Source organism: Lagenorhynchus albirostris, chromosome X, assembly GCF_949774975.1.
Source record: "Lagenorhynchus albirostris chromosome X, mLagAlb1.1, whole genome shotgun sequence".
NCBI classification, from domain to species: Eukaryota; Metazoa; Chordata; class Mammalia; order Artiodactyla; family Delphinidae; genus Lagenorhynchus; species Lagenorhynchus albirostris.
Genome location: NC_083116.1, coordinates 44,051,581 through 44,077,715, shown reverse-complemented (window position 1 = coordinate 44,077,715; position 26,135 = coordinate 44,051,581). Strand labels below are relative to the sequence as shown.

The window sequence follows — 26,135 nt, the reverse complement described above, 5'->3', positions numbered from 1 at the left end:
TCCCCAGTCTTGGAATCAGAAGAGAAGTCGTCATTAAAATATCGTACCCATAGCAACAAAGAGCCATAATTACTCTTGTTAAGTTCCCAAAAGCTCTGTTCAGGCCCTAATGAAAGCTAATTATTTCATGATAAGTTTCAGGGTCAGTGCTACAGGTGCCCAAATTTGTGGTGAAGACTTCCAGCAAAATCAGTTTTCTGGCTGCTGGCTAACCAGGGAAATTCTCATCTACTGTAATAATTTCTAAGAGGTCTTGGTGCTCTGGTCTTCTTCAGCATTTCATGTTGTTAACATTTTACAATTTTCTTCTGTGGTTTTGGAAACTTCTGGGTCTGTCATCTCTTCTGCCCTGCACTAGAGACAATAGATTCTGGCCAAGTAATGATGAAAGGAGTGCCAGATAGCGAATCTGCAAGTTTACACTGAGCATCAGGTTGGTGATAATACTTTCAGCATTGTTCCTCTGCTCTGAGGGTGACTGCTGGGTTGTCTGTCTTTCACTCTGGACTTGTGTGACCCTTTGGCCTTCTTTTTCAATTTAGTTTTTGTTTTCCCTGGCTTAAACTTTTTATTTTTTTCCGTCAATATCACAATAACACATGTTCATTATAGAAAATGTTTTAAGTACAGGGATATTAAAAAGAAAACATCAATTATAAGCTCATTATCCAGAGACATTAATATTAGGCATATTTCCTTCCATTCATTTTCTCTGCATTTTTCTGACTATATTTGAGATCATATTGCACATACTATTTATAGTTTGCTTATTTTTCTTAACATTATCTGTCTAAGTATCCATCTATCCATCCATCCATCCATCCAACACATATTGTCCTCAAAATATCTAAAGTTCTTGTTTAATGTTACTCCTGATTATTTTCCCATGATATTAGGATCGCTATATAAGCATAATTTACCAAGTCAAAAAGTTTGTACATTTTGAATTTTGAAATATATTGACAAAATAGTTTCCAGAAACACTGTAGCCAATTTCCACTCCAAATAGCAGTTTTGGAGAGCCTGCTTTTCCCACACTTTTGTCTCTTTTCTGCTCCACTTCTAATCAGTTTTTTTTTTTTACTGTTTCTATTACAGACAGATATGTAAGGATGAGTTAATAGACTATAGTTCATTTTCATTTCTGGGAGTCAAGGCAGTGAGTAGAGCTTCTCCTTGAAGTTCAGCTAACTGATGCTAACCCTAAGGCATGTGGCGATGGCTCTCCGAGAGGGAGGTGGAAAGCCTGGGATCAAGGCTTTTGTGTTTCGAATGCTCTCCCAACACCCTCAGTCAGTGCACAGGAATCTCCAGAGAAACTGAAAGTGACACGTGGCCCATTTGTTTCAGGGTCCTCAGAGGAGTTCTCTATCCCCCTCCCCTGATGGCTTCATTTGCATAACCCAGCAGCTTTAGAGTGAATTAGGTCAAGGTCTGTCTCTAGCTTCTTACTGAGCACTGCCTCACTGAAAATTCTAGCTCTCCCTTATTCGCAGGAGATAGAAATCAGATATCGGCATGGCATCCATGGGCAAAAAGCAGCAGGCATCTGATGACTCTTTGGAGAACACCCAAACTGGTTTTCAAAAGCCATATCTTCCCCTTATACCTAAGTCACTTCCTGGTATGGGTCTAGTCCACCGAAAGGAAACTCTCTATAGGAAATTTGCTCGAATGGAAATAGTAAATCATACTGATGATAATTTTACATTGCACCAAGACCCTAGAAGTGGATGGAAAGTTGCACTAGTTCTCAACATGAGGCGTTTACGAAAGATTCTAAACAAATACATCACTAGCCATAAGCCACAGGAATTTGGACTTTAATGCAAGCAGATAGTTTAAATATTCTGAATATAAAAGGGGTCAGAATAGACCAGACAGGGCTAACACTAAGGGATCCTGTTTCAGTAGAATGCATTAGATTGTTTAGGGTATTTGCATTTTGTGGCTTATTTTGTATAGACCCCTGCCTCTGGGCTTTGCTGCTGCCCTGCCTCTGGAAACAAACAGCATGAGATAGAGACTTTGAGCTTGGACAGCTGAGTGGCCAGGAAACTGGACAAGGATTCCATTTGGAGGTCCAGCAGCTCACCCAAGGATGTCTTGGTCAGGCCCAGCAATCCCTTTTATTTTAAATGCCACACTATTTATTCTAGGCAGGTCCTCTGGGGACCTTGGCAGGTCTCAGGCAGAATAATAATAATAGCAAACAGTGAGATAGGAGCACTGACTATTGCTGGGCCCTATTTTAACTACTTTACATAGATTAACACACTTACTGCTCACAACAATACTATGAGGAAGGCACTAGGCAAGTAGGGGGAAAGGGAAAAGGGAAAACAGGAGGGGAAGAAAGGGGCAAGAATAATTCAATGCAATTCCATAATTATTTATTAAGCACTGACTCTGTTTCAGGGATGGTAATGAACAAAATAAAGGAGGGGATAAAGAAGAGGGGATACAGGTAGAGGAAGGAGGAGGATGGAGAGGAGGAGAGAAGAGCAAAGGAGAGAAGAAAATGATGAAGCCTAGAGAAAAGAGAGCCGTGCACATGGCAGGCAATGGTAATAGGAAAAAGCTTCCCCGCGACCTCAGGGGCTGGCCGCACTGTCTGGGCTGAGGCTGAGGCTGCTTTTTTACCCACTGTTACCACGAGGTTGGCGTACACAGTCCTTCCAACAAGGCAGCTCTGATCCCAGCAATGTTGGCTCGATGCAGCCTGAGGCTTTACACCCTGGTTTCGCCTTTCCTTAGCTTACAGAGCTCAAAAGCCTATTGTGGCACGTGAGCTTTGACCATTTTCTCAGACAATCTGCCTCTTAAAAATTCCTTCTTCTAAGGGTCTCATTGACACACATATCCATTTTGGGTCTTCCGGCAATATTTGACCAAAGGGCTTATTTTTATCCTGGCTTATTTTGCCACCGGCAATAAATCTTACTTTTCTGCCAAATTGTGCAGAGGTGCCTCTTTCCAACATCTGCTACCTGTTCAGATGGTCACCTCATAGCGCTTTTTTCTCTTCTAGTTCCCCCCACAACCTCCTCAGAGAGGACCCTTCCAGCCCCTTCTGATCATCTGAAGAGACTGTCAGGGCCTTGTGCTGATGACACTCCCACCCTCTGTCAGCCTCCTCCTCCAGCAGACTACATGGCACCAGCCACGCTTTCTATCTGGCCTTCAAGGGTCCCAAGGTCCCACGAAAGGTACTTGCTGCTGCTGCCCAGCCCTTGCCATGCCCCAGACCCACCTCAGTCCTGACTTTAATGCAGGTAGCTTCCCGGATGCATTGAGATGCCAGGACTTTGAAGGTGGGACTCGATCTCAGAAGACACTGGCCCTGGAGACATATTCTTACAGTCCAGAGAGGAAGGACAGTCTGAGCAAACCCCACCCTTTCACAGCCACTCAGTTCCCTTTTTTTGTTTCCTGACTTAAACCAATGTCTTTTTTTTCTTCTTCTCAGCAGCATGGTATCTGGTTCCCTGCTGCTGTCCCTATTCCACTCCCCGCCCCAACTGTCTCCGCCCTTCATTTGCTTGGGACTTCTTGAGTCTGCTCTGAAAGAACCCTCCTCAACATTACTGGGGCCACTGAGACTCTAGACTGGGCTGGGTTGAGCAGACACGTCCTCAGGCCGACCTCCCCGAGGTAAAGGGCTAGCATCCCTAAAGGACAGTGGAGACTTACAGAAAAGAGGAGAAATGCAAACATGTGGAGACAAAACAAAGGGACTGGCGAGGAAGGGCGTCTTTAGCTTCTCATATCCTCTAAGGCAGAGACTCAAGGCCACACGGTTGAACTTGCTAGTGAAGGATGGAGAGTGTTCACGAAGGGACCCCAAAGTACAGATCCTGACAGAGGTAGAGACAAGACTTCCCCCTGCTGAGTCATTTTCTAAGAAAGCATTTTTTCTACAGATAAAAATGTCCGAATGTAAGCCCACATACTGACTTGTGTCCTTCCCGTTTTCTGTGGATGTTGATTTTCTCCATTTTAGATTCGGCCTCAAGGATTCACTCTTAATTTACAACTTTCTCTTTAATCTTGTAAAATAATAAACTAGACTAGGTGTGTTACTTGAAACCTAAATGTTTCATCAGCCACCTCCTAGCCTATGTTCTAGCAGCGATCTTCTCCCAGAGGACTCTCCTAGGAAATGCAGACAGTACTGGATGTAGACCAGGATGGCCACAGAGCCCCTGGTGACTGATCTGCTTGCCCATCTTGACACATCAGCCACTGCCATATTTACTTGCCCCAGGCGCTGTATGTAGGAACAGATCATAAATCCCACTAGAAGAAGTCCGTCAGAATTTTTAAGGGAACAGGATATATTTTTTAAAGTATTTTGTAGGATAGTAGACTAGTTAATCCTCACGTTCACACAAGATAAAGGGGCAGCAAGTGTTGTATGATCTCTCTATTTTATTGACAATTTATATCCTTTCACTAGTCACCTCTGAATAGCTGCTCCAGTGGCCTGCCTGAGAGTTGGTCACAGACATTTGCCTTCCCTCCCCTTTTCATCAGTCAGATGCTACTTGTTGTCACATGCCCTGTTCCTTCTCAAGGTCCTTCTGGGGGTGGAGACTCGGCGTTGATGGGGGATCTAGACAAGGGAGAGCAGGACAAGGGAGAGGGGAAAGTAAAACTAGGTGAGTCTTCACCCTCTGCCCATGTGCACTCTCCTCACAGACTTGTCCAGGTGATGGAAGGACTGCACCCAAATAGTGCCAATATCTAGACATAGGAAAGTGAACAACCACTTACTCTGCGAGGCCAGGCCACATGTAGAGTCCTGTGTTCAATTCTGAGTTCCTCATCTTAGGGGAAATCAATAAGCAGGAGCATGTCCAAACCAGAGACCAGGATTGGTGAAGGAATCTAAACCAAAGCCATGCCACATAAAGGTGTGATAGAAAGAACTAAGGTTGATTAGACTAAGAGGGGCCATGTTCACTGTCTTCATATTTCCATGTTACTAACATCAAAAACCTCTAGAAACTCCTCAAAGCCCAGTAAGACGGTGTAACAGCCTGGAGAGAAGAAGGAAATGGTCTGAGCCTACAGCCTGGCTGTTTGGCAAAGAAACTTTTAGGAAATGTAGCAGGCAGTGGTAATGTTTTTATTATCTCATTCCCAGAGACCGTCCAACAAAATAGAGCTGATCAGAGAGTCAGTTCTGAACCTATGGGTGTTTCTGGAGGGTTATGCAAGCAGGAGACCCCAAGTTGTCATGGTTCCTTAGCCCTAATCCACTGACACCTCCTCCTGAGTCCTTGCCCAATTCTGACTCCTTATCATCCTCAACCCTGCAGATGCTCCTGCTTCCCTTGTGTGATTTGTGGCTAAGTGCAAGGCTGTGGTGTTAAACTACCTGGGATCAAATTCCAGCTCCACAAAATAACCACTGGTGTGACTTTGGGTAAGTGAATTTAAGGCCTCTCATGCCTCAGTTTTCTCGCCTGTTAAACACTAATAAATGTACATACCACTTGGGTTGTTAGGATTAAAAGAGGTAGTATGTAAGGTAGTTAGGAAAATACCTGGCATATAATAATTGTTCAATAATTGTTAGCTATTATAATTACCAGGCCACACAATCATGTCATATAATGGTAAAGGAACCCAAGCTCTGGAGTCAGATCACCCGTGTTTGTATCCTGACTCCACTAAATACTAGCAGCATTGGGCAAATCGTTTAACACCCTATGGCCTCAATTTCCTCATCTGTAAAATGGGAATAATAGTATCACCTACCTCTTAGAATTACTGTGAGAATTTTATGGGACAATTCATTTAAAATGCTCAGTACCCTGCAGTCTTTCTCTGCTGGACTCTCTTGAAACCTAGCACATGCCTTCTGCCAGGTATGCAGGGAAGTGAAGAAATGCTGGATACTTCCTATCTTTTGGCCTGGTTATTGCTATTGTTGGAGCTGAACAATTTCATCCTCACTTTTCAGAACCTAGGTCAGCCAACTTGCTCCCTCAACAAAAGGGGGCTGTTTAATGCTGAGCACTGTTCCTTTCTGACAAAGTATTTAGTCTGTAATTATACATTTATGACATTGATTATTTGATTACTGTGTCCCTCCCCTAGAACAGTGGCCAACACAGAATAGGCATTCAATAAACATCTGTGGAATGCAACAACTAGCCATGTGATAGATAAACTAGAGCACTGGCTCCCTCCAAGCCTTCAGTGAACCAGCAGTTCACTATGAAAGATGTTGTTCCCAGTGTCCTTGAAGTAGAACGGGAATGGGATATGGAGGTGGAGGGCTCCTCCACTTGACCGACCCTAGTCCTGGCTTCCCTCGGGAGGCACACGGAGGCCAGATGGTCTGGGAAGAGCACTGCTTCCTTCACTTAACGGTGCTACGCAGCAGTATCCACCAAAAGTGATGAAGTGAGGAAAAGTTGCAAAGCTGGAGGGAGGCGGGTGGAAGTTGAAGAGAGTGGATCAGCCTCAGCCGGAGCCCTTCCTTAAGCCTGCGCCCGCGATCCTGAATCGAGTCCTCTCAGCCGCCAGAGGGCGCGGCGCACAGAGCCTTAAACTCTATGGTCGTTCCCACCGACTCCCATGAGGAAGCGCGACCAGAAACCTCCTATATACTTCCGTTTCCGGCCAGGCCTCTCTCTTTCCGTGCCGATAGCACTCTCGCAAACATGGTAGGAGCTTGGGGTGGCGGCCAGGCAACATCCAGTTTAATCTTTACTTCCCGGTTGATGGTTCCTTCCCGGGATGCGTCCAGGCTCCTACGTGGACTCGTTGTACCAAAGAAACTCAGTGTTGCCGCGGTCGAGCCCAAAGGGGCCGGGCTTCGGGGCCAGGAACTGAAGTGATGGGGTCAAAGAGGTAGACTTAGCCAGCGGTAGAGTGAATATGTTCTCGTTTTAGTTTGGGCTCGGCGGAGGCCGCTGTATTTGAAGCACATGGGGCCGGACCACCTTCCAGTCAGCGTTGTGTGTTAGCGAGTTTGAGAGTTTAGTCCTCGTGGGATGCCTTAGCTTTAGCTGGGTCGGGTCGGGCGTCTTGTGCGGCTGGTCTGATAACACTGCGCGTTCTGAACGGTTTATTTACTAGGTGAACGTTCCTAAAACCCGCCGGACTTTCTGTAAGAAGTGCGGCAAGCACCAACCCCACAAAGTGACACAGTACAAGAAGGGCAAGGATTCTCTGTATGCCCAGGGTAAGATAGGCATACGTGATTTGGTTTTAATGCGGCATTTGTGTTATATAATGCACGAGCCCAGTCCTCCCTCCCTTCCCCACTTGGGCATTGATATTTCTGCTGGAAAGCCCAAGATAAAACCGCTGAGAAGACTTCCACTTGTCGGTTGTGATTTGTTATGTTTGATAAACCCTGACAAATAATTTTCATTCTCCTAGGAAAGCGGCGTTATGACAGGAAGCAGAGTGGCTATGGTGGGCAGACTAAGCCGATTTTCCGGAAAAAGGTTTGTAGTGGTCACTGTTTGATATGCTTCCCACTTACTGTGGCAGAGACTTCCCATTTGTTTTTAGCCCACACATCTCTACAACATAGGTATGTGTTTTCATAGTTTCAGTGAAGTTATCTTAGTTACCTGCAGAGACATACATCTAGTAGGCAGTGGAGCTGGAAGTGCAATCCAGGTCTCACTCCAGTCTACAATATTGCACTGCCTCATTGTTTTATATTTTTTTGTCCTCTTTTTGAAGAGGCAAACATCAAGGAATGTGCCCTGCCTTCCTCAGGACTGAAGTTTGAGGACACCCGTAAATCCTTTTCTTCACCCTCTTCCTTATCCGTTGCCATGTCCTAACGAATCCTTAGCTCATGCTTGCAGTAAGAATTGTTCTCTTATTTTGCTTCTCAGTTCAGAAGTCTACAGTCAGTCTGCTACCTAACTCATGAAGTCTTAAAGCTCTTTAAAATAGCTATTTAGGTCTTCCACTGGCTTCCTGAATTCCCTGTTGGTCTCAGGCTGAATTTCTGAGTTTCTGTTCTACCTCAGGTGATTTGTCTACCCCCTAAAGTATACAGTGCTTGGAGCATAGCCTTCCCACGAACATAGCATTTCTTTTGGCACTTAGGTCCTCATTCAGCCTGGTTACAGAAAGTATTCAGGAGTGATTTTAGTGGTCATTTAGGTGCAATAAATGGTTTGATCACTAGGTGGTGATATGCCTTTTCACATTTGGGTAACTTGTTTAGGAGATAGGGACATTGTACTTAGGTTTCTGCTCTTTTGAGAACTTTAAAGAATAGAATTCTAACTACAGGAGCAGGCTTTAGAAGTTGAGTATTTGTGGGGAGTTAAATAATACAGTTGAATGCACATAAAACCTAGATGTAATTGTGGGTAGTCTCTGGAGAATAGATATTAAGTAGTATTTATTAACTCTTATTTAAATGGGTTGTGAAAGTTGTGTTTATTTCATAGTTGCATGGACTCAGTTGACCCATTTTTGGGTGTGTGGAATACTTAACTACGTAGAGCTGAAAGGCCAGGGTGGTGTGATGAATGCCTATTTGATAAGAAGCCCTCTAGGATGTTTGATATGAATGGAGAACTTGATTTCAATTAGATAATCTGCCACCATTTTCTCTTAAATACACTGATTTTCACATTTCTGTTTTCTCCCTATAGCTGAAAACAGATTGTCACAACTCTTAAACTTTGCAGAGCTTTGCCTTAAGTAGTACTTGACCCAACAGTCATATTTTTGAAGAAAGATTTTCTGTAGTGATTTATGAAGGCTTTGACTTAATTTTATTTTCCAGGCTAAAACTACAAAGAAGATTGTGCTGAGGCTTGAATGTGTTGAGCCGAACTGCAGATCTAAGAGAATGCTGGCTATTAAGAGATGCAAGCATTTTGAGCTGGGAGGAGATAAGAAGAGAAAGGTAGATAATTATGGGGTGGAAGGTGCAATATTTTCTCTATGGCTTTATTATGTTGAGAGAGGTGAACATTTCTGCCTACTCATTTTTGTGGCGTCAAGATCAGGGGCAATTCTCTGAAAATAACTAAACTAGATCCATAGCTCAAAGTATTTTGGTGTTGGTTTTGACATGAGTAGGAAGGGGAGAATGAGAAGACTGGCCTTAATAAAGGATGGTGATCCCTTTAGGAATAGACGCTGTTCTTGATGGAGTAAAGGTTCTATGCAAAATACAAAAACTCACCATTTTTCTTCCTGTTCTGTTACAGGGCCAAGTGATCCAGTTCTGAGCTTCATATTTTGTTTTGTTACGAAAGCAATAAACATTTGAGATTGTTTACTTCGTTTAGTTTCAATTGTTTATTTTTTTGGAAGGGAAATTAACTAGTGCCATCAATAAAATTCTCCTTGGGAAATTTATGCTTGATGGTTCTAGATACTTATTAAGGGTTGAATCTGACTGGTTGAACTCACATCAGATGCTATGATGGTCTAATTTGCACTTTAATCACTTGGGACTTCATGGGATTCCTTTTGTTAAAAAGCAAAGGCTGTTATTGGTTATCATGGGACATAAGTAGAGACCTGAATTCAGGGCAAATAGAATGAGATCAGTAACAATTACATCCATAGTGAACATGAGGTTCACCAGGAGTGAAATAATTTGTCTCAAATAATGTTTACTACTAAAGTCACTGTATGAGGAATTTCAACCCGGTTCTCTAGGCATAGCATACTATATTATATATGTCATTAGACTTATTTTCATGCCCCCTAAGCATTTTTATATACTTCCTCACATTTTAAAGTAGATATAAATTATTTTCATCATGTTGAAATAATTGCAAAGGATAGAATTTCCAGTGAAATTCCCCAATGGAACCTATGGGGGATAACTGTCCATTTTGTAAAATGCCTAATAGTTGGAATCCTCTTTGTATGCTATTGTATGCTTCATTCTTGTGCTGCAAAACTCTGGATGTGAAGCAAATAAGCTACACATTTTGGTGACTGGAAGCACATCTCAATGAGAGCAGTTTTCTTCCAAGTTTCTGTGGTTGAATTGTCTGGATTTACCAATTCTATTCCAATTTTTATTAACTGACAATGCTTAGCCCTCCAATTTTATTGAAAATAATTGGTAATCACCTGACAGGCAAAGGGATTGTTACAACAACATGCACTTTGTATTTTGAGTGGGCCTTTTGTGCCCTGTTAGCTTTTGTACTGTCCTGCATTCTGGATGGGTGAGATGAATACACCCTTTTTTGCTTATGTGGGAGAAGGGTGATAGTACAAGGGGAGGTGGGGAAGGAGCAGGCCTGAAGCACTGACTGCAGGTTGGTCCTCAGGTAAACCAATTGGAGGAAAAGCAAGGAATTAGAGTATCTGGAAATTGCCTCAGTAACTCATTCCTCCATATGGCAGTTTGAAGTTCATTGCTTCATCATGGAACCTCAAGAGATAAGGCAATTCATCTTAAAGTGGAGGGGGTCTTCTGGCCAGAGGTTCAGTATTTTAGGTCATAATGTATCAACTATTGTTGGTGAAAGTAAGCCAATTGCATTTGTTGGATCTAGACTGCAAACAACTTGGATTTGGAAACCTAGGTGGTATGTTTCTTGGCAAGATATTTCCATAAAAATTCAGTAATGTCTGTTGGGTTGCCTCTAAATTGTCCATTTATGAAGGTTATTCCTGTTGGGGTATTCTTTTGCCCTTCAACTGAGGAAGTAGTTTTTATCTTTAGGCCAAGATAATTAGTGCCATCGAATTATTAATACCTCAGTAGGTGGCAGTGTAAGGGTTAAAAGCCTGGGTTTAAATCCTGGCTGTAATTTACAGTGAATAAATACCTACATCGGGGTTGTTGGGAGGATAAAAATGAGTCACTACACCATATGCGTCTAGAATAGTGCCTGGCACATAGTTCCAATACAGGCAACAGATATTGCGGGTTTGGTTCCAATAAAGGTAGTCGCCAAATTTTTGGTTTTTGCATATAAAACTTATGTTCAAACTATACTGTAATCTATTAAAGTTTGCGATAGCATTATGTCTAAAAAAAACAATGTATACACATTAATATAAAAATACTTTATTGCTAGCCATCATCTAAGCCTTCAGAGAAACAATTTTTTTTGCAGTAGTAACATTGCAATCACCATGATAAATATAATAATAATGAAAAAGTTTGAAATATTGCAGGAATTACCAAAATGTGACACAGAGACAAAATGAACAAATGCTGTTGGAAAAATAGGGCCAAACAGACTTGTGATGCACGCAGGGTTGCCACAAACCTTCAATTTGTAAAAAAACCCCAAAACCAAAAAAACCCCACAGTATTTGTGAAGTGCAATGACATGAGGTATGTCTGTAAATTATTATTTTACTTATTATATTATTAAGCTATTATTTTCTCAGCAGTTTACATTAGGTTCAAAGGCTTTTCCCCAAAAATGTTCTCCAGATAGCTTTAGAAGTGGTAATCATCACAAAGCTCAAGTGTAGGGGGCTCCCCTGGTGGCGCAGTGGTTGAGAGTCCGCCTGCCGATGCAGGGGACACGGGTTCGTGCCCCGGGCCGGGAAGATCCCACATGCCTGTGCGTCCGGAGCCTGTGCTCGGCAACGGGAGAGGCCACAGCAGTGAGAGGCCCGCGTACAGCAACAACAACAAAAAAGCTCAAGTGTAGAAACTTTTACTCAAAGAAATAAGAACAGCTGAAGGTGGACAAAAGTGGGGTAGTCACTTTGGCAACAAAATAATACATTTTAAAGGAAGCATTTTAATGCAGTCTAGCTTGCTCTTTCTAGCCTAAGCAAAACAGTACCTGTGGGATTTACTTGAGTTTTTAAACTTGAAGTCCATTCATAAAACCCAAGCTTCCTCTTCACAGGGAGGAGCTGCGTGATCAGACAGTCAGGATTACAGGCCAGTCCTTGACCCAGGGAAGTAACAGAGATGGTGTAAGAACGAGGTCCACCAATCTCCTGCAGGTTTACCATAGCCACAGCCCAGGCTAAGTTAGAGAGAGGGCGTTCCCACACCTCAAAGTTGTCCTCCTGAAAAGTAAGCCAAGAAAATAGGTGTGATAGCTTGGTAACTAGCAATAAGCTGCCTTGTTAGTTGTGGCATTAAGTCTTATAATCAGAACTATCGAGCACTTCTAGGAAAAATTAGCACAAGGGAGCCTCATTACTGATTATGATATCAAGATTAAAAAAAACATTCTCAAAAGATCAGTGCAGATCCTCCAATGTAACAGATTTAGGTGCAAGACAGACTTGGTACTTGGATATTAAACCATCTTAAAATACACACCCCAGGCTTCCCTGGTAGCGTAGTGGTTAAGAATCCGCCTGCCAATGCAGGGGACACGGGTTCGAGCCCTGGCCCGGGAAGATCCTACATGCCATGGAGCAACTAAGCCCATGTGCCACAACTACTGAGCCTGAGCTCTAGAGCCCGTGAGCCACAACTACTGAAGCCCACGTGCCTAGAGCTCGTGTTCCACAACAAGAGAAGCCACTAAAATGAGAAGCCCACACACTGCACCGAAGAGTAACCCCCGCTCGCCGCAAATAGAGAAAGCCACGCACAGCAACAAAGAACCAAAGCAGCCAAAAATAAATTAATTAAATAACTTTATAAAAAAATACACACCCCAAATAAACATTTGGATGAATTGTAAACTAAAAGGCAGGAGAAGATGTTCCTGGCCAATTCCTAGTTTGTCCCATAGAACATTATTTACTGTACCTTTCTAAGCCGGTACCCCTGCTTGCCCAAGGGGTCCTGGTTGATGGCAATTACATCCTTATCCTGAAGAAGGGCTTTGGCTTCAAGGCAGATGTGTCGGAGGTCATTGGACATGAGTAATGGAGCTGCCATGATAGCCCAGAGGGCCATCTGAGTTATTTGCTGATCCCGGCTGAGGCCAAAGTTGCCAATCACCAACTGGGACAAAGAATGAAGAATTCAAGTGAGGGACTTCCCTGGTGGCACAGTGGTTAAGACTCCACACTCCCAACGCCGGGGGCCTGGGTTCGATCCCTTGTCAGGGAACTAGATCCCATATGCATGTCACAACTAAGGAGCCAGCCTGCCACAACTAAGGAGCCAGCCTGCCACAACTAAGGAGCCTGCAAGCCGCAACTAAGGAGCCCACCTGCTGCAACTAAGACCTGGCTCAACCAAATAAATAATAAATAGATTTTTAAAAAAAGAATTCAAGTGAGATAAGACAAAACATTCTTAAAGTTGCCTAGACATACAGACAAGTCACCTTCCAGGGCACCCTGCTCTGAGTACTCTCACATAAAGCCTGCTCCCAGGAACTTCTCCCTTCTGATTTATCTTGAGTGTCAAGTAGGAAACAGGTCCACTGCAGGAGCTTGAACAGGAGGGCTCAGTTTCTTACCATATCTGGATCATTCCAACCTCCTGGTCCTGCGACAGGAACAATGCTCTCCTGGTTAGAAGTTGTCCAGTCCAAGATACTCCTTATACTTTGCCAAGAATCATAAACATCAGCAAAATTTCTCCAGTGATTGCAGTACTCTCGGATTTCTGTGTAATTGGGCTGTGAAAACAGAGATAACTCCTCTGTTTACTTTCTACTAATATTCTTGTGATAGGAAAACAATCATGTTTAAAAAAGGCTCTCGTAGCCTCTTTAGTTTACAGATTAAAGGTCTCCATGAGGAGAGCTAAATCCTTATTATAATGGAATTTCGTTGTAAGAAGTTTGCTTCAGAAGTAGGCTATATAACTTAAAATCTTACTTAAAATGGCTTTAACACTGTTCTTGCTGGAAATTTACCGAACGGTAACTAGGTACAGTAGTCCCCCCTTATCTGCGGGAGATACATTCCAAGACTCCCAGTGGTTGCCTGAAACCGCGGATAGTACCAAACTGTATATATACTACATTTTTTCCTATACAGGTATTAACCAGTGGGTAGCGTACACAGCATGCATACGCTGGACAAAAGGATGATTCACGTCCCAGGCGGGATGGAGTGGGATGGTGCGAGATTTTATCATGCTACTCAGAATGGTGTGCAATTTAAAACTTATGAATTGTTTATTTGTGGAATTTTCCATTTAATATTTTCAGATTGCAGTTGACTGTGGGTAACTGAAACTGCAGAAAGCAAAACCATGGATGGGGGGACTACTGTACTGGGATTATGGAAGATTTTAATTTTTGTCACACTTCACTGTATTTTCAAACTTTTCCAAAATGAACATGTATTTCCTTTTATAATCAGAAATAAATACAACGATCTCCTAATATAATATTGTAAATCAACTATACTTCAATAAAAAAATAACTAAAATGATTTTAATAAGTAAAACCTGCAAATTACACAGGACTTAGCAAGCATATGATAAGGCAATTTGAATCCTAGGCATATAATTTGTTGAAGGAATGAATAAAAGTTTGTAGATAGGCAGGTGGGATATCTGAGGTTTAATATGTTGAGAAGGAGGTGAGAGAATTTTGCAGAGATTAGAAGGAGACAACAGGGATTCATTCCATAAATAATTATTCAACACTTACCATATGGTAGGGATACAGTGATAAAGTCAGACAAGGTCCCTGCCCTCCTGGAGCTTACATTCTAATGGAGGAGACAGACAATAGGCAAATCAACAAATAATTCCATATAGTGCTAAGCCCTTAGAAGGAAACTGAATAGGTTAACATGATAATGAAGTGGGCTGATTCAGGATATAGTTTGTAGATAGTACTAAGAGGATTGCTGGTGGATAGGTTGGGAACCGAGAGACAAAAGGAAGAATCAAAGATGACTGGCTTCCCAATTGATGGTAGCTTAGTCTCCAATTATAGCAGTGGGGATGGTGAGAAGTGGGTGGATCCTGGGAGAGATGGTAGGATGAGAGTGTTAAGTAAGGTTGGGCTTTGACAGGGACCTTCGTCTCCTTTGTTCTTGAGTTCTGAAAATCAGCAAGGCTCTATTGGATTCTGTGCTCACTAGCTCACCTTAAAAATGGGCCACATATAAAGGGGCCACTCACAGGAGTACACAATGCTTCTGCCAGTCCTGTTCAGGGCCAAGGACATGTGCTTATAACCTGTATGAGAAAACAATGTGTAAAATAAGGGAAAGAAGGGAATTTCCAGCTGGGGCTGTATATTTTTAAAAGAGGCTGCCTGGAAGGGCCATGTTTATATTTTAAACCAGCAGCAGAGACAGGTGACTGCTCTGTGCTTACACTGTGCGTAGTACTGCACAGACTGCTAGGATTGTTCCAAGGAGACAGTGTGGGATGGTGCATATATTGAGGAGAGGCAGGAATGAAGATGCTCCTCTCTCTGTGACTGTTTGACATTCTGGATGCTTTTCCAAGTGATGGATGGAGAGTTACAATTACTATTTGTAATTAACTCAGAGCCCTCTTGAATTAAAAGTGCATGGTATTAGCTGTGGTTAGGCACATGTGGATTTTACATGCGTGAATGAACAAATGCATGGACAAACTGCAAGAAGAGAAGAGGCAGGAGCTCTCGCACATTGAGAATAATTATTTCCAGTATTGTGACTGGGTATTTCCAACGTGAGGATTAGTACTTTGGATGCTCAGCTACTTTGGCCTCAAAGTTCTGCCCTTTGCTCATGGCTAACTAATAAATCTTTTGAATGAAACATACCATCTGCCAAATGTTTTATACTGTCACAGTAACAACCGTCAAATTTTAGCAGATCTACTCCCCAGTCAGCAAAGGTCTTGGCATCAATGTCATAGTATCCAAAACTCCCAGGGAAGCCTGCACAGGTTTTATTTCCAACATCTGCATAAATCCCTAGCTTCAGTCCTTTGCTATGGACCTGAAATGAGAGAAAAGAGTCACCTCAGTAGAAGGGCAATCATGAAGTAGAGAGAACCACTCCAGGCTGGAGGCAGAGACCAGTACACTTCACCAGGTACTGGGGGGCTTTGCCCCCATCCCAAAACCCCCAAAATTATCCAGATGAGTTTGTTGGAAGATAAAGAGCAAAGTCTCCAATTCTGCTGAGTTCAAACTATACATGTAACTATAGCATAGAACTGAAGGGAAAGTTTTCAGTTGCTCTAATCTTCCTCTGATGGGATCTTTTTTTGTTATAAATTTATTTGTTTTTGGCTGTGTTGGGTCTTTGTTGCTGTGCGTGGGCTTTCTCTAGTTGTGGCGAGCAGGGGCTACTCTTTGTTGTGGTGTGCGGGCTCTGATGGGATCTTAAAAGTTACCTTTTCAGGTCAATGATAGATTTATCTGGACAAAGACTCTCCTTAACCAAACCTTAGGCCCCTCTGAAACCTCTTCTCACGTAGGCCTCTACCTTGGTCTTCCGTGTCCAGTTTTAGCAAGAATCCTGTGAAGTCATCTCCCCACCTTTTGATATCTGATCAAATTCCTTATGCCCCACCCTTGATGTCCAAGTCCTCAGCCTGCCTTTAGCAAGAATTCCCCTCCTCCTGATGTCTCATCTTAGTAATTTTCCATCCACTGACCCCCACAATCTGCTCGTTGGCTATAAAACCCCACTCCTCTTTGGTGTATTTGGGACTGAGCTTGGCTCTTCCCCCCATTGCAGTAGTACTGAATTGTACTCAGTATCACTCTTCACTACCTTTAACTAGTGTCCAGCTCTATTACTCTTTAACAATCTCCAGAATATATCCCTTCTATCTTCTAAAACTCTAGTTTATAGTACCACTGTGATAGCTGCTCAAAGCTTATATGGAAATACATGCACACATGTCAAGAACCAAGTTCCTTTTTCCTCCTAGAGAATTCACCTGTTTCCACAAAAGGAGAACTCCTTCAAGATGGGCCTCAAGAACTATTGCAAAACATAGATCTGCTGATGGGATGAAAATTCCACCTGATTAGCCTTAGAATCCATTGTTTGGATAACAGCAGCTATTTTACTTTCTAAGTGTTTCTGAGCAAGCTTAGGTACAGAAGTGCTTATAGTCTCCTGAATGAAAAAGAATTATCTATAAACTCACATAATTAGCGAGGCGGCGGATCCCACCAGGAAAGCGTTTAGGGTCTGCCTGAAGTCTGCCTTCTGAATCTCTTTCGGGAGCCATCCAACAGTCATCAATGCAGAGGTACTCATAGCCTACATCCTTCCAGCCATCTGAGGCCATGATCTCAGCTATCTGCAGAAAGAGCTTCTCACTGAAAGAGAAATTCCAAGAATCATTACAATTCATTAAACAAATGCTTGGGTACTCCTATTTGTTAAGCATCTTGGGGTTTTGCAATTTATTTTTCAACCCAGTAATAATTTGGCAGTAATCACAACCAATGCAAGGTAAACTGGACTAGGCCCTTTTTCTTCTCACTCCTTTCCCCTCTACCCTAAGAACGCCAAACAATTAAAAGAGGAATGAGAAATACATGAAATTGAAAAGGCTATTAGAATTAAGAAGACAGTTTACTAAAGTAAAACTACAAAGTTAACATAATCAACAGCTTCTTTAGATATCAGCAATGACCTATTCGGAGAAAAAGACACCATTCACAAGAGAAACCAAAAAAGCAACAGATAAAACCTAAAATACCTAGAGGTAATTTTAAAATTATGTGCAGGGCTCATCTGAATAAAACTATGATGTTCCCAAATTATTTGGATAAATGGAGAGACATCCTTTTACTCTTGAATAGGAAAACTCAATACTAAAAAAAAGGTAATTCTCCCTATACACTTCTAGACATTTAATAAAACCCTGGACAAATCCCCAAAGGACCTTTTAAGGAACTTCGCAACATGACTCAAAAAGTTCACCTCAAAGATTAAACAGGTGAACAGTCTACAAAATGTAAATGAAGCTAGTGTAGTACCATTAGCATTAGAATACACAGATCAATGGAATCAAAGAGAAAGTTCAGAAAGAGATCCTTCCAGCCATTTGATACCATGAAATTTAGTATATATTAAATGTAGTACTGCTTACAGGAGAATAAAGTCCAGATGGATTAAAGATTTAAATACTTTAAAAACACATAAAAATACTAGTACAAAATATACATGACTATGTTATCTTCAGGTAGGAAAGAACCTTCTCTGCATGATGCCGGAGCCAGAAATAATAAAGGAAAAACCTGATGTTTGACACATAAATATCAAAACCAAAATACAGCAAGAACCACTGTATTGGGAATTCCCTGGTGGTCCAGTGGTTAGGACTCCACACTTTCACTGCTGAGGGCCCAGGTTCAATCCCTGGTCAGGGAACTAAGATCCCACAAGCCGTGCAGCGTGGCTTAAAAAAAAAAAGAAGAACCACTGTATTCACAACATATGATAGACCAAAAACAAAGAAAAACCAAAACGTAAACAAACAAAAAGAACCCCAAACATACCAGATGGAAAATAGGGAACTAACAAATTGCAGAAAAGAAACCATGCAAAGAGTCAATTTAACTTTTAAAGCTCTTATTCTGTGCCAGGCACTCACTCTTTAATTTAGAAAGGGTACTTAGTTTGCCCAAGATCACCTGGCTAAGTAATAATAAGCTAGAATTTGAACCCAGGCAGGTAGACTTCAGTCTTGTGGTTAACTGCTCACAACATAAACGTGATCTCATTTTTATTGAAAATCACTTTAAAAGAAATCTGTTTTTATTTACATAGAAAAAAATTGAAAGGTCATATATTAACATTTTAACCATGATTATTTCTGGGTGGTGGAATGAGGGGAATCTTTATTTTTATTATACTCTTCTTTACCATCTACAATTTTTGCCATGATCATGCATTAATTATACAATCAGATACAAAAATAAGACAACCACCACTTAGGAAAAAAGGAAGAGACAAAAAAAGAAATATGTGATGGCCATAATTTACCCCAGGGTCACGATGGATGGATTTAGTCTGAAACTTAGCAAGCCAATTAATTGTCATGTTTGACCAACATCCTGACTTCATCTGTAAAGACATTCATAGGAATAACTTATGGCCACTGGGATGTTACCATGACCGCTGCTTACAGAGGGGCCTTTGCAACAAGGGTGTCTTTATTATGTTTTAAACAATAGCTATCAGTGATTCTTAACTGTTTCTAGGTCACGGATCCCTTTGAGAATGTGAACAAAGCTCAAGATCCTCCCTTCAGAAAAACATACATACTCATATTTGCAGATTTGCATTAATTTTCCCATGGATTCCAGGTTAAGAACATTTCTTCTATATGCCTAATTGAGGAGTCTGGTATTGCATTGTACTTTGTCCTTTAAATGGGTTATCTAATTGAAAGCCAACCTGTGTGAGATAAGAACTATTTTACCTAACCTCAGAGTCGTTCCCTGAGATGAGTTGTTTTCCCAATTTACAGACGAGGGATGTGTGGGTCAGAAAGGATCAATACCTGTCTTATCCACCTTCCACAGATAAAGATCCTCCACTTCAACCTTCCAAGCACATGCCATACCCAAGGGCTACGGGGTGGGGAGATCTCAGAGACTCCGTGGTCACTCTAAATTCCCTCCAGTTACAGCCAAGGAACCCGTGACCCCAAAAGGGGAAGAAACGGCACTCGTCTTAGTCCTCTGTCTCTCCTACTCACCACAGCTGTCCTCACTGCTAGTACCCGGCAGAGACAGAGCAGCAGCTCTCAATAAGGGTCTGAACGGAACTGGATGGTAAATGGAGAAAGTCCTTAGTTGGATGATCAAGCAGAGAGAGGTGGAGAAGCAGAGGTCGCTGGCCGGACTCCCACGCCAAGAGGGGTCACATGGAGAGAATTTAGGACTAGTCCCCATCCAGGGCAGTCTGCTGGGGATAAAAAAGCAGCAGCAACAGGGGAGCTCTCCCTCGGGCTCAAATTTTTTCGCTGAGACCCTCCACCCCTCCAAACACAGCCAGACAAATACACGGAAAGACGAAGGGAAGCGGGTACCCAATATCGCTGATACCTGACACAGGAATCCGGCTCTTCTTGGCAGTTCACGTTGCACATGAAGCGCTCCCAGTGCAGCCAGCCCATGGTAGGGGTCATCGCCAAGCCGTTGTCGAGGGCCCGGGCCCCAGGGAGCCCCCAGAGAAACAGGGCCAGGAAGCAAAAGGCCAGCACGCAGCCCAGCCGCCGGACTCTGCTCACCAGCTTCACCGTCGCTGTCATCATGCAGCACAGACTTCCACGAGTCACCTGGGCTTTTAAATTTAACCTTAAGAGCTAAAAAGGCAGAGGCGGCCCAGGGAACCCGCTTTCGTCCTCATCACCAATCACCGGTGAGTTATTAAGCCCTGACCCGATTGTTTCTCCGGCAACTGGGACGGTTATCACCAGAGGCGGACCAATGACCAGTCATAGAAGACGCGACGCCACCAACCACTCTCTCTCTTTCTGGATATCGACCCGCCCTATTTTCGTACCAGAAGGAAGTGCGGCACTTTAATAATCCCGAGTTAGAGCCGAGCGGTGCTCACGTGACCCAGATCTCACATGACGTAGATCCTCACGTGACCAAACGCTTACGTGAGCAGAAGTAGTTCTGGTCGTCGTCTACCGTCTCGCTATAAGCCGTTTGAGGGAAGAAAGAGGAAAATTATCCGGTATCGTTAGAGGTTGGTGTGTGGGTGGGAAACGGGGACCCGGGGGTGGTGATGATGCAGACCAAAGCGGGGTCCGCGGGCCGCCTCCGCCTTTTTCGTTCCCTGCTTTCCCCTCCCCCGCACCCCCCTCCCCCCATCTCAGTGCCGGGAAGCCGCCTTTGCTGCGCCTGGTGGGGAAATGGTGGACGCTCGTGACTGTGTCTGTGTTTTTTGTATATCTATCTGTCTGGGCGGGTCTCAAAGGACCCTTAAGAGAAACCGTAAGCTGGAAAGCATTTGAAAACCACGTCCCTGGATTAGGAAAAACAGATCTTGAGTCCAGTGGCCTGAATGCTGGTCCGTCCATTCAGGCACCCAGTCTCCAGTGCCTGATTGTCTGTCTGTCTGTCTGTCTGTAGGGGGAGGCACATCTAGGCAAATGCTGCGTGCCTGACCGAGGCGCCCAATGAATTTTTTTTACTGAATTAAATATTTAAATAACGTTTATTTTTCGGCTTATAACAATCTACGTGTTCAATTTTGGACTTTGGAAAAATAATAGTATGCTATAAATTTTAAAAAAATACACGTAATTCATCACTCGGAGATAACTACTCAGCATTTTGGTCTGTAAAACATCTGTATATAACACACACATAAATGCACAAATTCTTAACTCACAAATGGAATCCTGGTTCCTACTTCAGGCAACAGAGTCCTCGTGGCCTTCCCAGGAGACACAGTGATGAAGCAGAACCTCCCTGCCACCACAGAGGGGATGTTAAGGCCTAGAGGGCTGCAGGGACATTAAATGGGTCCAAGAGATAAGGCAAGCAAAAACCAGGGCGTTAATCTGTCACTCAGACCTAAAAATGGTCTATAGGAAGACTGTTATCACTGCACGTGCAGTGTTCTAGGTACATAATAGGCAATTAGTGAATGTTGACTTGAATCCTCAGTGTAGTTTTAGGGCAGTTAGTACACTTTGTACTTTCTTTCCAAGAGGCCCAGTGTTCCCAGACCATGTCAGATAAGCCATGCACATACAAAATTTGAAAATTTTATCAAATTTGCTATACTAAATCCCAGAAAAGTAAACATTTAAATTTGTTTTCTGTTATTTTTTTGCTGAAATAAAAGTGATTACTCTGTAGAAAATTAAGAATGCACAAAAAATTGAAAAAGAAAGTTGAGAAAGCTATAAACCTACCACCTAGAGTAGCCACTATTAACATGTGACATATTCCCCATGCATGTACTTTTGTAACATTGTCTTTTTAATTCCAATTACAGTGACTTTTAAAAATTAAACTATTTAGAAGTATATAGGATAAACAGTGAAATTCCACTACACTCTTCCTACCTGCCAGTGTTCATTTTCTCAGAAAACAACTTAAATGCTTCCAGAACTTCTGTGAATTTGCATACATATATATGTGCCTGCTTATATTTTAAAATAAGCAGGATCATACTCTACATGTTCCTTCATTTAATATATTTTGGAAATCTTCCTAGGTCAGGGCAGATTTTTTTTTAAACAGCTGCACAGCATTCTGTTTTAAGGATAAAATATAATTCACTCAGCCATCCCCCTATTGATGGATAATTAGGTTTCTAATTTTCTGCCATTGCTAACAGTGTGGCAGTGAACATTTGTGAGTATTTCTGTTGACCAGGTTCATGGAAGGAATTCTAGCATGATCAAAGGATATGTGAACATATATCTTTTTCATAGTTGAGATTATAAAACAGTTATGATCTTGGGTCACTTAAGATTATAGCATAAGTAATTTCTCATGTTATTAGTTTTATAATTTTTAAAGTGTGTAATATTTTATCTTTCTTAGTAAAATACCTTTCAAAGAATATATAGCTCCATAAATCTTTGTCTGAATTTCAGATCCTCTCCTTAGGGCACATAACCGGAAGTGGGTTTACTGTATCAAAAGGTGTGATACATATTTCCAAATTGCTTTCCAGAGATACTGTATGAACTTTCACTCCTCTGGGAGTATATTAGTTTGTGAACCCTGAATATCAGTATTGACTTATCCTCCCTGCTTAACTTCACTATGTTGATGGGTGAAAAATGGCAGTTAATTCTGGTTTTAACTTGTATTTCTGATGACTGATGAGGTTTGAACATTTCCCAGACTCTTCTCCTGTATCTTCACATCTGTATTGCTGGTATATTTAATCTGTTAACCAAGTCCCACAGAGTCCACTGCTTTGAATGTGTAGATCATATCTTTCCTCCCCCCTTTTTTTAAACTGCTGTTGCCTTAGGTGAATCCCTTAACATATCTGTAAGAGACAGAGTTCTAACTGCTCTTGCTAGTGTCACCCCAATCCCCTCTGTGACTGCCACACTGTTGCCATGGTGATCTTTCTGAAAGGTTCTGATTACTTCACTCTCCTCCCCTCACTTTCCTTCTTTTTCCTCCCTTCACTTCCCTCTCCTCACTTTTCTCCCCTCAGTCCCCTGTTTAAAACCCTTAAAATGTCCTTAGCCTTTGTCTGTCTCAAAAGAACTCCTGGATCGATCTCTACCTAGTCAGCCTTATCTCTTGCCTTGCCTCCTTCTATTTTATGCTCCATCATAATTTTAAGAATTTGGAGATCCCTGAACCAGGTAGTCCTTTCATTTAACCATTCTATACTGATAGAATTGACCAACCAGTCCCTGCTTTATAACACCCTTTCACCCTGCACAGAATTATGTCATAGCAGGGATAATGTTTATTTGCCCTTTTTGTCTTTAGTAAAGATGTACAGTGCCTCTGTAGGACCATAAGCCCTTTCTGGGCTTATTGAACCTTGTATGCCAGAGCCAAGTACTGGACCTGGCAACTGAAAAATGTAAAATGAAGGTGTGAATGCTCTATAATGTCTTTTTTCCACTTACCTCTTTGGCCTTAATATTTCCGTGATTTTATTAATTTGTATGAGTTTTTTAATATAATGAGGATAGTATTTGTTGTAGGTATCTTCTGAAGTGTATTGTTTGTCTTTTATGTTTAATCTTTTGATGTAACGAAGTTTTTCATTTTTATGTAATCAGATATAACCATCTTTCTTGACGTCTTCCACTTGCCATTCACTTTGTATATCTTTTCATCTTTTGTATATCTTTTCTGACTATGTGTTTATATATGATCAATGTGGAAAACTTAGAACATACAGAAATGGCCAAAGAAAACATTCTCTGAAACAGAAAGCTCCCATAATCTCACCGTCCAGAAATAGCCACCATTAATGGTATCCAGCACATAATAAGTATCAAATAAATAGTTGTTGAATGAATGACTTAGAAATTTGGTGAAGTCTTTTTGTTTATACAGATGCCTTACAAAAAAGCTATCAGCGTAATTGAGCTTTCTGTTAATAGTTTGGTTTTTTCTCTTACTGTATTGTGAACATTTTTCCATGACAATTAGTCTTAATTTTTTTTCAGCTACACCGAAATTACACTGAACCGAGCCTGCCAGCAAGAGCCCAACAGTCACCATGATGCTGAGCACAGAAGGCAGGGAGGGGTTCGTGGTGAAGGTCAGGGGCCTGCCCTGGTCCTGCTCAGCTGATGAAGTGATGCGCTTCTTCTCCGATTGCAAAATCCAAAATGGCACATCAGGTATTCGTTTCATCTACACCAGAGAAGGCAGACCAAGTGGTGAAGCGTTTGTCGAACTTGAGTCCGAAGATGAAGTGAAATTGGCTCTGAAGAAGGACAGAGAAACCATGGGACACAGATACGTTGAAGTGTTCAAGTCCAACAGTGTTGAAATGGATTGGGTGTTGAAGCATACAGGTCCAAATAGTCCTGATACTGCCAATGATGGCTTCGTCCGGCTTAGAGGACTCCCATTTGGCTGTAGCAAGGAAGAGATTGTTCAGTTCTTTTCTGGGTTGGAAATTGTGCCAAATGGGATGACACTGCCGGTGGACTTTCAGGGGCGGAGCACAGGGGAGGCCTTTGTGCAGTTTGCTTCACAGGAGATAGCTGAAAAGGCCTTAAAGAAACACAAGGAAAGAATAGGGCACAGGTACATTGAAATCTTCAAGAGTAGCCGAGCTGAAGTGCGAACCCACTACGATCCCCCTCGAAAGCTCATGGCTATGCAGCGGCCGGGTCCCTATGATAGGCCAGGGGCTGGCAGGGGGTATAATAGCATTGGCAGAGGGGCTGGGTTTGAAAGGATGAGGCGGGGTGCCTATGGTGGAGGGTATGGAGGCTATGATGACTATGGTGGCTATAATGATGGGTATGGCTTTGGGTCTGATAGATTTGGAAGAGACCTCAATTACTGTTTTTCAGGAATGTCTGATCATAGATACGGAGATGGTGGGTCCAGTTTTCAGAGCACCACAGGGCACTGTGTACACATGAGGGGATTACCTTACAGAGCCACTGAGAATGATATTTACAATTTTTTCTCACCTCTTAACCCCATGAGAGTACACATTGAAATTGGACCCGATGGCAGAGTTACTGGTGAGGCAGATGTTGAATTTGCTACTCATGAAGATGCTGTGGCAGCTATGGCAAAAGACAAAGCTAACATGCAACACAGATACGTGGAGCTCTTCTTGAATTCTACCGCAGGCACAAGTGGGGGTGCTTATGATCACAGCTACGTAGAGCTCTTTTTGAATTCTACAGCAGGGGCAAGTGGTGGTGCTTATGGTAGCCAAATGATGGGAGGGATGGGCATATCCAACCAGTCTAGTTACGGAGGTCCTGCTAGCCAGCAGCTGAGTGGTGGTTACGGAGGTGGTTATGGTGGTCAGAGCAGTATGAGTGGATATGACCAAGTTCTGCAGGAAAACTCCAGTGACTATCAATCAAACCTCGCTTAGAGAAGGAGTACTAAACAGCAACAAATAACAGCCGTGCATTTATGGGAGTTGACTAGAATAGGAATGATGTCAGGCATATCCAGTATGATTGGTAGATGGGAAATATCGTTGATTCTGATCACTCTTGGTCAGCTAGCTTCCTTTTCTTTTTCCTCCCTCCCTCCCTCCCTCCCTCCCTCCCTCTTTCTTTCTTTCTTTCTTCCTTCCTTCCTTTCTTCCTTTGGCTTTCTCCTTTTTTTTTAAGAAAACAAACAAAAATTAAGTTTAACGGTTTTGCATTACAGGCTTGTGATTCATGCTTACTGTAAAGTGGAAGTCAAGATTGTTTTAAAACTTCAAGCTCAGTAATTTTGAACACTGAAACATTCACCTAGGATGTAATAACAAAGTTCAGTATTGACCATAACTGTTAAAACAACTTTCAGCTTTCCTCAAGTTAGTTATGTTGTAGGAGTGTACCTAAGCAGTAAGCGTATTTAGGTTAAAGCAATTTCACTTATGTTAAATGTTGCTCTTATACCACAATACACTGAAAACTTTGGATGCATGTTGAGAAACATGCTTTTCTGTAAAACTCAAATATAGGAGCTGTGTCTACGATTTAAAGTGAAAACATTTGGCATGTTTGTTAATTCTAGCTTTTCGGTTTAATATCCTATAAGGCACGTGAGTGTACACTTTTACTTTTTTTAAAAAAAAACGCTCTGGGACAATTTTGAGATGTAATAACAATACTTAGGAGTTTGGTCATGTCGTTTGTATGAAATTCTGAGGCT

The 26,135-nt window shown here is 42.2% G+C and overlaps 3 protein-coding genes, 1 long non-coding RNA gene and 1 other non-coding gene across 6 annotated transcripts; 4 read left to right on the top strand and 1 right to left on the bottom strand.

Annotated features, from left to right (window-relative positions):
- Positions 1 to 313: 313 nt before the first annotated feature.
- LOC132513587 (uncharacterized) lies at positions 314 to 5,436 on the top strand. The gene is made up of 3 exons (XR_009538506.1): positions 314 to 433; positions 3,032 to 3,209; positions 5,325 to 5,436. It is a non-coding gene; the product is annotated as an uncharacterized LOC132513587 (long non-coding RNA).
- Positions 5,437 to 6,569: 1,133 nt separating this feature from the next.
- On the top strand, positions 6,570 to 9,284 carry RPL36A (ribosomal protein L36a). The gene is made up of 5 exons (XM_060138063.1): positions 6,570 to 6,680; positions 7,096 to 7,201; positions 7,402 to 7,469; positions 8,780 to 8,902; positions 9,210 to 9,284. Exons 1-5 carry the CDS (start codon positions 6,570 to 6,572, stop codon positions 9,228 to 9,230), a joined length of 429 nt encoding a protein of 142 aa, XP_059994046.1. The 3' UTR covers positions 9,231 to 9,284.
- A 2,278-nt stretch (positions 9,285 to 11,562) lies between these two features.
- GLA (galactosidase alpha) lies at positions 11,563 to 20,297 on the bottom strand. The gene is made up of 7 exons (XM_060138062.1): positions 19,884 to 20,297; positions 16,967 to 17,141; positions 15,624 to 15,801; positions 14,955 to 15,046; positions 13,365 to 13,526; positions 12,704 to 12,901; positions 11,563 to 12,006 (listed from the first exon to the last, which is right to left on the bottom strand). Exons 1-7 carry the CDS (start codon positions 20,090 to 20,092, stop codon positions 11,740 to 11,742), a joined length of 1,281 nt encoding a protein of 426 aa, XP_059994045.1. The 5' UTR covers positions 20,093 to 20,297; the 3' UTR covers positions 11,563 to 11,739.
- Positions 18,129 to 18,201, top strand: TRNAE-UUC (transfer RNA glutamic acid (anticodon UUC)). Its single transcript has one exon. It is a non-coding gene; the product is annotated as a tRNA-Glu (tRNA).
- Positions 20,298 to 20,395: 98 nt separating the features above from the next.
- On the top strand, positions 20,396 to 25,524 carry HNRNPH2 (heterogeneous nuclear ribonucleoprotein H2). Of its 2 annotated transcripts, none has more exons than XM_060138169.1 (2): positions 20,396 to 20,535; positions 23,957 to 25,524. In XM_060138169.1, the coding sequence occupies exon 2, from the start codon at positions 24,010 to 24,012 to the stop codon at positions 25,357 to 25,359; it is 1,350 nt and encodes a 449-aa protein (XP_059994152.1). In that variant the 5' UTR covers positions 20,396 to 20,535; positions 23,957 to 24,009; the 3' UTR covers positions 25,360 to 25,524. The 2 variants fall into 2 exon arrangements, with proteins under 2 accessions (XP_059994152.1, XP_059994153.1); XM_060138170.1 differs by having other exon boundaries at positions 20,426 to 20,523.
- The last annotated feature ends 611 nt before the right edge of the window (positions 25,525 to 26,135 follow it).

What these genes read in the sequence shown, in the direction of transcription:
- HNRNPH2 (XM_060138169.1), top strand. Translation starts at nt 24,010, where the DNA reads ATGATGCTGAGCACAGAAGGCAGGGAGGGGTTCGTGGTGAAGGTCAGG.
- GLA (XM_060138062.1), bottom strand. Translation starts at nt 20,092, where the DNA reads ATGATGACAGCGACGGTGAAGCTGGTGAGCAGAGTCCGGCGGCTGGGC. An exon ending in GAGCCGGATTCCTGTGTCAG is followed by an intron (nt 17,142 to 19,883) that starts GTATCAGCGATA and finishes TTTCTCTTTCAG; the next exon opens with TGAGAAGCTCTTTCTGCAGA. An exon ending in GTTGGAATGATCCAGATATG is followed by an intron (nt 12,902 to 13,364) that starts GTAAGAAACTGA and finishes TCTTTGTCCCAG; the next exon opens with TTGGTGATTGGCAACTTTGG.
- RPL36A (XM_060138063.1), top strand. Translation starts at nt 6,570, where the DNA reads ATGGTCGTTCCCACCGACTCCCATGAGGAAGCGCGACCAGAAACCTCC. An exon ending in ATAGCACTCTCGCAAACATG is followed by an intron (nt 6,681 to 7,095) that starts GTAGGAGCTTGG and finishes TTTATTTACTAG; the next exon opens with GTGAACGTTCCTAAAACCCG. An exon ending in GGATTCTCTGTATGCCCAGG is followed by an intron (nt 7,202 to 7,401) that starts GTAAGATAGGCA and finishes TCATTCTCCTAG; the next exon opens with GAAAGCGGCGTTATGACAGG.